This window comes from Microtus ochrogaster, chromosome 10, assembly GCF_000317375.1.
Source record: "Microtus ochrogaster isolate Prairie Vole_2 chromosome 10, MicOch1.0, whole genome shotgun sequence".
Taxonomy (NCBI): Eukaryota; Metazoa; Chordata; class Mammalia; order Rodentia; family Cricetidae; genus Microtus; species Microtus ochrogaster.
The window spans coordinates 84272827-84283760 of NC_022016.1; the positions used below are offsets into that span (position 1 = coordinate 84272827).

Sequence of the window (10934 nt, forward strand, 5' to 3'; positions counted from 1 at the left end):
AGAGAGAGAGAGAGAGAGAGAGAGAGAGAGAGAGAGAGAGAGAGAGAGGACTTTCCCCTGTCAGGAGGGTCTCCTTGCATCTGGAATGGTACCTGGTACAGAGGAGTGGCTCCATAGACATCTGTGAAGGGATGGAGTCTTGAACACACATGGTGGGGCAGGGGGCATTGTCTGCAGAATGACCGAGAGAGCCCAGTGCATCAGGCTGGGCTCTGACCACTGACCTCACTAGCACCTGAAGGTCTGCCATTGTGGGATCCCTGTGAGTTGACATAGACCCAGGAGAAGCCAAGACCACCCAGTAGTGTGTCCAGGATGTGGGACCCAGGCTGCCTTCTATTGGCTTCCCCCTGTAGGTGTCAGGCTTGCCTTGGCACGGGGGCCACCATCCCTGGGCAGCAGTTACCCACAGGGGGCGCGCCTAGTTGGGGGCAGGGGAGGGGGCTGGCCTTGGAGTCACGGTTCGGATTCAAGAAGGGAAATCATCCGAGCTTTTAAAAAATTAAATGGAGTCAGTAATTTGATTTCAGAGAGAAGCTGAAAACCCCGTAATGGCAGGAGCAGCTCAATTCCGTGGTGAAAAGGAAAAGCCTTAAATGGGGCTATTAAGCTTTTGCCTGGGATGGATCTGCCCGGAGAAAGAGGAAGGAGGGGGGCACACAGGGGGGAGAAGTCATCTTCGAGGTAGGGACCGTTTATCAGCCAAGACAACCCTGATTATTTATTTATTTATTTAGTTCGCGTTCTGGGCGGGCACGGCCGCCCGGCCTCCTCTTCTTGGCTGCATTTCAAACCCCACTTCCAGCCACAGTCAGCCTGGAGGGGGTGAGGCACTGCCCTCGCAGGGAAGCACGGAGTGGGGTTCCGGCCCAGGCCACAGCTGAGCTCCTGGGCCACTGAGTTTGGGAGCTCTGGGTCACTGCAGGTCAATGGGTCTGTCCAAGCCAGAAGGGTACCAGCTGCTGCCATAGAAACCATAGTTTGTGCTGACACTCCATCCTCCCTCCCCAGGGATTCCAGCATGCTTGCACGGGGCTCGGTACCCAAGGCTTTATGTGATTATTGTTCACCTCCTTCAATAACCCCACCGGGGAGGAACGAGTATCATTTCCCCTCCATTGACGAGGAAACTAAGACTCAGGAAGGCTAGTGCCCTGCTAAGGTTACAAAGCAAAAGAGGAGACACTGGGGCCAGAGCCCTAGACACGGGTGGGCCTGGCTATAGGCCTGCATGCTGCCCAGACGCCTTCCCAGATTTAATAGTGAGATGTGAAGTACAGCTGGGCCAGCTCAGGGAGGCCGGGGCTCTGGTCCTGTCGCAGCCGCCTTCTGAAGGGAAGTAGGGACATGCCAAACCACGTCCTCCCTTCCTTTTGTGCCTCCCCTCCCTGGACACTGACTCACTGCTGAAGTCTCTAGAAAGGCTCAGCACAGGGGCCTCTTGAGCACCCCCCTCCACATGCGCTAAAGCTCAGGAAGCTGATGGCTCTCAGGGGTTGGGGCCAACCTGGCCTCCATCAACTCCTGACCATCAGGGAGGGGGAATCCAGCCTCACTGGGGCAGAGCAATCTGTTTTCTGGGGGAGCCAGAAGGCTTTGGGTGTGTGGAGGTAGGGGGCTGGCTGTATGTGGATGGCCAGGCCTCAGGCCATGTAGGCACTGACTCAAGCTGTAGGGTACTGTCTGCACCTTCAGAAGGGGTTGCAAGCTTCTCAGAGGTGGCAGTCAGAAGGTCCCTGGGAAGTACTATCTGAGGATCTGCTGAGCCCACACTGTGCCTCCCAGGGAGCTCTGAACTGGAGGTCCCCAGGTGGGCACTGGCATCTGGCTGTCTCCCTCTTTGGATAGTGAATCTGACATCAGTCCCTGGCAAGACAATGAGTCCCAGCCCTTCTGTGCCCTGCCTTGGTTCTGAGGTTGACAGATCCAGGTACCCTCTGACCCCTTCTCCAGATGGATCTTGTTCATTCTGCAGTGGCTCCTCAGCCTTGGTTATTGGTAGTATCTCCTGAGGCCTTCTGGGAGCACGGTGGAAAATCAACCCCTCTTCATCGAGGTGGCTCCTGAAGGGCCTTGTCCATGATGGAACTTCCTCGCCGATGTGGGCAGGCTCCCTTGGGGTGGGATCCACAGACTCTGTTGATTTCACAGTCTCTCTTGACAATTGTGCCAGTGGGAAGGGACTGCCTGACGGCTGGGCAGAGTCCTGCTCAGTCATCATGACTCTTGGAACTTTGGTTAGGGGAACAGATGGTTCAGAACCCAGCAGCGGTTGGGGCCCATCAGATCGCCAAGAAGGCCACAGAGGAGAGGGGACTTCTGGAGACAAATATGTGGTCATGGAAGCGTGAGACAGGAAGACCGCCTGTGAAGGTCTGGGGCCAGCCTGAGAAGCTTCCGTGTGCTCTGAGGAGAGTGTAGCTGGAGCCCAGAGACGTGGAATTAAGTCTGCCTTTTTTGGAGGAGTCTGAGGACCACGATGCTCTTGGCTTGCACTGGTGGAAGAGAAGGCAGTGGACATCCAGCTTCCTCCTTCCGGTGGAGCCGTTTGCAAGAACGGTGCTGCTGGTTCCAGCTGCACAGAGAGGAAAAGCATCAGAAATAAAAGGGTATGACCCTAGCAACCCTATGAACCTCAGCCCAGAGAAGGATGTGGGGACAGTGGCCTCAGGCTGAGCTTCTAGGCCTGCCTCCAGGACCCCCACCTCCACTGTTGGAGCGTGCCTGCCTCAGTTTTCAACCCCCTTGTGAATACAGCAGCTGTTTCTACCGCTACCTTCTTCAATGTGAGCCAAGCAGGACAGGTGCAAGGGCCCTGCCCCGAGGTGGAGCATGTTAGGTCCCTGCTTTCCCTGGGAAACATTCTGAGTTTGAGGAAGAAATGTGACCAGGGGTTGTCAAAGTGTAGCTATCCGTGAATAAAGGGTAGTGAGAGAAAGGGCTTAGGCCCAGTTAAAGCCATCCCCGCCTCGTGGGGACCAGACCCTTGGGTAGGGAACAGCACGCAGAGCACACGGCTGTGGATTTGCCTCGGTGGTTTCTTTAGCAGACTGGTGCACAAAACGCCGAAGGGGCTCATCCTGAGCAGCCACTCGCGGGATCTGGAACTGGGGAGAGGCAGCAGGCGGCGGCACTTCCGCTGAAACGGTCTCCCATCCAGGGGACAGGGTGGGTAGAGTCGCCCTCGGTGTGGCTGTTGAGACAAGTGAGTCTTCTCTTAACTCTCCCAAGTGGAAAGCAGAAGTCAGCCTTCCCCCTAGGGAAGCGAAATCTTCCTGCCACGGAAGCATTGATCCGTTCCCCAAAGAAGAGAAGCCTGGTGGTCAGTGCCCAGCCCTGGCTGAGGAGCTGTCCTCATGGCTGAATCTCACAGAGCTTTGAAATTAAGTTATCTGTGCTAGAAACACAGCTAAGTTGGCGGAATGCTTGCTTAGCATCACAAGTCCCTGAGTTCAGCCTCCAGAATGATACAAGCCAAGTACTGTGGTTCACACCGGTAACCCCAGCAAGTCAGAAGGTGTTGGCAAAGGGATCAGAAGTTCAAGTTCATCCTTGACTAGAGAGCAAGGTCCTGGCCGGTCTGGATCTGAGACTCTGTTTCAGTGAACAGAGACTAATGAACTTAAAACACATAAACCCAGGTTTCTGCAGAGATCTCCTGACTCCATTCACTGCCCAGCCTGGATGCTACCAGCTGGTTTCATTGGGGAGCCATCTCCTATTTTGAGGTTTAATACATTGATCGGTCCAACCCCAGAAATCAATCAGAAATGGGTAATGTTGCCTGCCTGACCATCCTCAGGTTAGCCAGCCAAGCACTGCTGATATCCTAGACCAAACCATACTGTACCATGTTGGGGGTGGGGGCATCTTGTACATTTTAAGATGGTCAGCAGCACCCCTGGCCTCTGGGGACCAGGTTCCCGTGGCATTCTCCCAGCACGCTAAGTAGCAACTCCTAATCCACAGGTCCAGTACAACCATTTAGTATCCTTGGGGCAGGCTGCAAGGTGGTTAAAATGGTGAGGTTTTGTAGGGATGTCGTTGTGTGGTTATATCTGAGATAGGCTTCCCATAAGTAGCCTAGGCTGTTCTTGAACTCAGCCTTCCTCCTGTTCAGCCCCTCAAACTCTGCAAACGCAGGCATGAGGCACCATGCCCAGATCCAGAGAACACTTCCCTATCACCAGCTTCACACAGAACAATGGGCAGACTTGGCCACCGAGGTCTACCTCCTTACAAGGCAGGACCCTCTCAGATGCGTCCCCAGAGAAGTCAGGCCTGTCTCTTTGTGGGGAATCTGGTGACTCCTGCTGCCTGAACTGCCTGCCACTCCTTCTTTCCTAAACCCCACTGCGGCTTTGCCCCCTTCCCCAGGTCCTGGATGCCCTTACCCTCACTGGTTTATGCTTCTTACCTGACTCCCACCACATTTCCACCCAGGTCCTCTCACTCACGTCTTGAGATGTTTTATCACAGGGAAACTACACATGCCACACTGCAGAGGTCAGAGGTCACTTCTTCCCTTTTGCCGCGTGGGTCCTGGAGATCAAGCTCAGGCTAGCAGGCTGGGCAGCAAGCACCTTTACCTGCTGAGCCATTTTGCTAACCTTCACCCAGTCTTTGGAAGATGAAGGCACCCCTCACTGCCATGGCTACACCCCCACTGCCATGGCCACACCCCCATTGCCATTGACTTTTCTTTTCAGGTGTGGGCACCCTGCTTACTCCATTGTTCTCAGAAGCTGCCACCTGAAACTGTTAGGATGCTCTTGAACACCCTTTGGGTTTGGTTTTCATTTTGTAAGGGAGAGGGAGACTTTTAAAAATCTGTATCCTGAGGCTGAAGACATGGCTTGGTGGTTAAGAGCACCTGTTGCTCTTTCAGAGGACCTGGGTTCAGTTCCCAGCACCCACATGGTCTGTCACAACCACCTGTAACTCTAATTCATGGAGAGCTGATGCCCTCTTCTGACTCAGAGGGCACCAGGCATAAACATGGTATACAGACACACGTGCGGGCAAAACACCCACCCGCAAAAACTGAAACGAACCAAAGTCTATAAGAAAAGTCCCAGAACTGCAGGCACGTAGGCGACCCATTCAGAGTCTGACTCACGAGTCACGGATTGACAGAGGAAAGACGTTTTGTAAAAATTCCTGGTGAAAATCAGGTCTTACCAGCACTTGTAAGTAAGTGGTTGATAAAAGCAAAAGCTGAAGAAGAAAACCTGTATGAGCTGCAGCCCCTGATCTCCACCCAGGCTTCTAGACTGCAGGGAAAGGCAGGAGCGGAGAGCAGAGACTATAAAAAGAACAGAAAGCTCTGGAAGCTGCAAGGAGGTACAGAGGAGGTGCACTGGGGACCAGGAAGGGGAGAAATTCATTCCGGCTGCTGATATGAAATTAATAAAACCAGAAAGGGAACATTCTTTCGCCGTGTAAATCTTCCCAGGGAGGGAGAAAAAAAAATCCTCCTAAAATGTTTTTATTGCTGTTGCTATTTTCGTATTTTATTCATTATCTCCCTGTGAACAACCTACCTACCCTTCCGAGGCTATAACAAAGTCCATCTCATCGCTGGCACCTCCTCCTGGGTCCACCTGCCCTCCACAAGGCTCCTCCTGGCTCCACCTGCCCTCCACAAGATAGGAGATGCCTCCTATCTCCCCTTACAGGCTACTGGAGAGACCCCATCCGGTGGCCTCTGCTCCCTCCCTGCTCTCTCTCTCTCATAGCCAGTGCCTGCTGAATCCTGGCCGGGTAGAGTTCCAACCCCCCCTTCCAAAATCAATATCAGTGCCGCAGGAAACTGCTAAAACAAAAGCAGCCGAAACATGTAAAAACTTTCGAGAAATATTTCCATTTTTAGCAGCCTGTTAGAACTCGACCCCGTCCTCACGCCCCACCCCCCAACCCATCCCGCCTTTGTCTTTGTTTCTGAGTTTGGGGCTAGATGTGGTAGGCAGTCCCCCTTTTAATCTTTAAATATAGTTCTGAATATAATTACATTTTTATGCAGCACCGAGACATCATATCCTGGTAACGGGGCATTCTTGCACTATTAACATCTGAGTTCAATCTCCTTCCCGTCTGTCTTCTATTGAGGACAGTTAGGAAGTCCTGAGATGAAAGTGATTGACATCATTTGTGAATTATGTGTATTTCCTCGTGCTGGATCTGAATGGGTTTTGCTCCTGGTGGTTTTGCATGTGTGAATACCAGGTTGTCTGGTTGTCCGGCATTCACCGAAAGCCCCTTCAAGACAGCGGCGGCATTCCTCGCGCGGGAGCTTGCACGGTGTTTATAGGGCAACTTGCCTCAGATGAAGGGCACAGTGCAGAGGCTCGGGCTCTCTGCCAAGCAGTTTGAGGCACTGACAGACCTGAGGCACTGGAGCCCACACAGAGACGGTGGGACACACCAAAATGGAAATGGGACATCCTGTACCAGGTTCTCTCTGCGTCTAATGCAGCGTTGTGACAGGCTCTAGGATCCTTAGGTTCCAGATTGGAAAGAAAAGCCGAGGTGGGAACTAGGGATGTAGCCCAGTGGGCAGAGTGGTTGCCTAGTACAGGAAGCCTGGGTTGATCCCCAGTACTTCATAAACTCACCAGAGTGGCCGCTTCCTGTAACCTCAGCTCTTGAGGCCTGGAGGCAGAAGGGCCAGAAATTCAATGTGATCTTTGACTGTGTAGTGAGTTCAAGGCCAGCCTGGGCTAAATGAGTCTCTGATTGTCTCAAACAAAACAAAACCTGAGACAACACTCAGAGAAGTGGTACACGCCTGCAAACCAAGCACCTGGGAGGCTGAGGGAATTTAACACCAGCCAAGGCTACACACTAAGACCTGGTCTCAAAATTAGAAACAAGCAGGGCAGTGGCAGCCCACGCCTTTAATCCCAGCACTTGGGAGGCAGAGACAGGCAGATCTCTGTGAGTTCAAAGCCAGCCTGGTCCACAGAGTGAGTTCCAGGACAGCCAGAGCTGTTATACAGAGAAACTCCATCTCAAAAAAAACAAAATTAAGTAATTAATTAAAAAATAAAAAGAAAGATCAATCAGTAAGGCGTTTACCACAGCAGAGTAAGAATGATCTGAGATCAGATATCTAGATCCCTTGTTTGAAAAATAAAAAGGCCATGGAGCCAGAGAGATGGCTCAGTGGTTAAAAGCACTGACTGCTCTTCCAGAGGACCTGAGTTCAATTCCCAGCACCTACATAGCGGCTCACAACTGTCTGTGATTCCAGTTCCACGGGATCAGAGCAACTCCCTGTGCACCAGGAAAAAACATTCAGGAAAAACATTTAGGCACATAAAATTGAAAAAAAAAAACACAAGCAAACAAAAACAAAAAACCTAGATGTTCTTAAAGCCCTGTGCACCTGTAATTCTAGTACTAGGGGGACAGAGACAGGAGGATCCTTAACGTTTGCTATCTGGTCAGAGTAGCTGTCAAGGTAGGCTCGAGGGCCAGTGAGAGACTGTTGAACGAGTAAGGTAGACACTGGATATTATCCTTTGGCTCCCATATCCATGTGCACACACACACACACATACACATGCACACACACACACACCTACACATACACACACATACACATACACATGCACACACACACACAGTCGAGGCTGAGCTGGGAAGCTGATGCACTTCTGCCTCTGTCTCCCTTTTCACCATTCAGGACCTAGGCCTCTCCAGTTCCAGCAGCGTACTTGACAGAATCACTCAGCTGCTGAGATGTGGGAGCTCTCGGTCCAGAGAATGAATACTGCCAAAGGAGAATGAAGCCAGGGCAGGGAGCGAGACCATGGGTGGCATGTACCTGCCACTAGCAAGTGTGTTTTCAGGGCTCCTCACTTACCCACACACTGGAAAAAGTTCTCCACTCTCCAGTGTACTGGGGAGACCATCTCCACAAAGGCAAGGCTCAGGTCCACCCTGTAGAACGCTTGTGTCCCTGGGGATTCTCTGGCATCTGGGCATGGCTGTGGGACAGCAAGGCATTGGTTCCATGTGATGAGATACATCCCTTGTCCTCTGACTGTCCCTGCTGGGGCCACCTCCCAAACAAAGCAAAGCCTCTAGGACATAAACAGTAAGGCCAGCACCCAGCCAGCCCCCAAAGACCTGCTCTCTAACTTCAGGCTCAACCAACAGCCCAAGCAAGAGGTATCTGAGGAAGAAGCAAGGCCATAACACCAGGATGCTGACCTGGTACTGGAGCAGCAGCAGGGCTGGGATGCTGACAACCACGAAGTCTCTGTCCTCAGTCACCGTGAAGGTGTTGGACTGGTGCACCCGCAGGAACCTGGGGCTCAGGATCTCTTCCACATGGAGTCCTCTCCTAACCAGACCCAGTCTCTGCTTGGGGATGTAAACTGAGACCTCCGACCCTGGCTGGGACGACACTGGAACCAGAAGGAAGCACGACCCAGAAAACGAGCTACAGGGATGCAGGGTCTTAGCCAAAGCCACACCTGAGGCCAGCCCACACACGACTCAGTTCACTTGGACTCTGGAACTTGATGTCCCAAGAAAAGAAGGAATCAGAGGATACTGCCATTCGAGAAGGTTTCTGGAAAAGCAGTGCCAGAAGCAGGCTGGCAAAGGCCAAGACTGCAGTTCATGGCCCTGCCTGGCGCCCCTCCCATGGCAAGCTGCTGGTAGGGGACAGCCTGTATCAGTTGTTTACACTTTAGCAAGAGCTTTGTTGTACCAGTTCTCTCATAAGGTGTTCTGAGCTGGCTTTGCAGTTGCTAAATGAGAAAGCATTTGCCTCCAAATAAAGATATTTCAAATAGTACCAACAGGGCGGGAGTGTGTGGATTTGGCAAGGACATCCCCCAAGGCCGCTGGACTCCCCAGAGTTCTCATTCTGAGACTTACTTCATGATAAAATTCTCATCAAACCTGCCGTGTTCCTCATCTCTCACCTGCCCTCACAGGACAAAGCCTTTGATCCATCTAACTGCGTAGTGAGAGCTTTAGCCTTCAGATTCCCTGGAGGTCAGCAGAATGCTTCCAGATTTCCTGGCCTCCTCACAATGAAGAGGTGCATGGGAAGGGAAGGTATCGCCTCAAAGTCTTGCAGAATATGACCACAGACCCTAGAGCCTGCCTGGGGCCCCCAGAAGTTCCCAGATCCCAGATCTGCAGCCCTCAGTAGATAGCACTGCTTACAGTCACACTTAACTCGCTGCTCGGACTGCTCCCATGTCCGTAGTCACACTTCACACTCCGCTAAGAAGAGAGGCAGCAGAATGGGGCAGTGGGGACAAGGTGTTTGGCGGAGGGGAGAAAACAGGAGTTGACAGACAGTGCCAAAATCAGAGGTGGGCATCAGGGGCACTCCTGTATCTTACCCAGGGGGCACGCAGCCTTGAGGGAGTAGGCATAGGAACCGCTCACCAGCCAGAGTGGCAGGAGCTCCAGGGAAGTGTTCCATACCTGGGGAAGCAGGGAGGTCCCCACTGTGGCCACTGTTCCTTCTAGAGGCACTCTCCCTCCTTAAGGGCCTACCCTTCTCTACTCCACCCTTTCATCTCTGAACAAAGCCCCAAGAGTCAGGGCCCAGGCCAGGGCCTGTTGCTCCAGCACAACCAGGAAATATTATTTAGCCAGGATATTTTTAGCAGGAAGCAAGCTCGGAGCAAATGTCATGTGAGCCGTCTTCTCTTACACGGCAACTTTGGGCTATTTAAAGAGATGGCAATTATGATCCTGCCACCATGATCAGGACGCGCTGAATACATGATTGCCGGAGCCCCTCATCTGCCGAGCAGAGCACTTTACGCTAATGGGGCCCAATTTTCAAAGCCGCCTGCCTAAATCTGTCCAGTCTCACAGGTGGACACGTGAACTGGCACTGCGGGATGACAAAGTGCTCCTGGGGGTGTGCCAGGCTGTGGGGACCCCCTCAAGCCCGGCCTGGCCACTGTCCACCACTGACCTCCTGTCTCTGAAGAAGTTCTTGTCGTGGGCTTTGGACGGTGACTGTGGTGGCACCAATGTCCACATCTAATCCCATCAAGCTGGCGTCCTCCAGAGAAGCCACCAGCTCCCCTCGAAGGGACAGCATCCACGGGGTCTGATGACATAAGGCAAAGTCACAATCCAGCTGACCAGGAGACATGCTCATTTGGGGTCAAGGATCATGGGTACTTGGGGGTGGGACTCAAGATAGTGACAAGGTCATGGAAAGGCTCAGCTGACCAAGGGGTAGAACAGCAGCAACTTAAACATGCTGATGCTCTTATATTCCAGGGAAGCCGACCTCTTACAGGGGTGTTTAGAGCACAGATAAACATACTGGGCCCCCGAGAGCAGGGCCAGTCACTCAGCTTCTGTACCATCCAGGCCAGCGTGACTGGCGGCCTGAAATGGGACACGATCAATGGGGGCTGTGAATAAAGATTGGTATCTAGTGACGCGAGAGTTTCAAGGAAAAAGCACAGCCCAGTCCAGACTGAGGGAAGACTCTAAGACAAATGGGATGCAGGGATTCCAAAGACTCAAAGGGGTGTGAGGGAGGCTCTCCCCAGGTGACTGTGAGAACCCCTAAGACCAGGAGAAAAAGTGGGTGCCTGGTGTAGTGATGGCTGTGTTCCTAACACTTGCGAGTGTGAAGCAGGGGGATTTACATGATTTAAGTGACAGCCTGGGCTATGTAGTAAAATCTTGTCTCCAAACAATAGAAACTAGGGACTGGGGCATAGCTCAGTTAGTAGAGTAATTGCCTAGCACACCCTGGGTTTGATTCCACTTCCAGCCCGAACTATTAAAAAAGAAAAGCTGGACGGTGGTAGCAAGTGCTTTTAATCCCAGCACTCGGGAGGCAGAGGCAGGCGGATCTCTGTGAGTTCAAGGCCAGCCTGATTTACATAGAAAATTCCAGCCAGTCAGGATTATATAGTGAATATATATATATA

The 10934-nt window shown here is 52.4% G+C and overlaps 1 protein-coding gene across 1 annotated transcript in view; it reads right to left on the minus strand.

The window, feature by feature from the left end:
- Positions 1 to 1260: 1260 nt before the first annotated feature.
- The window catches only part of C10H1orf127 (chromosome 10 C1orf127 homolog), a 31291-nt gene continuing 21617 nt past the window's right edge, over positions 1261 to 10934 (minus strand). Inside the window, exons 7-13 of the mRNA XM_026782297.1 lie at positions 9956 to 10093; positions 9369 to 9453; positions 8218 to 8414; positions 7868 to 7991; positions 5746 to 5812; positions 1596 to 2114; positions 1261 to 1555 (exon numbers count right to left, since the gene is read on the minus strand). Of these exons, the coding sequence (XP_026638098.1) occupies positions 1465 to 1555; positions 1596 to 2114; positions 5746 to 5812; positions 7868 to 7991; positions 8218 to 8414; positions 9369 to 9453; positions 9956 to 10093 (1221 nt within the window). The 3' untranslated portion in view covers positions 1261 to 1464. The remainder of the gene's footprint in view (positions 1556 to 1595; positions 2115 to 5745; positions 5813 to 7867; positions 7992 to 8217; positions 8415 to 9368; positions 9454 to 9955; positions 10094 to 10934) is intronic.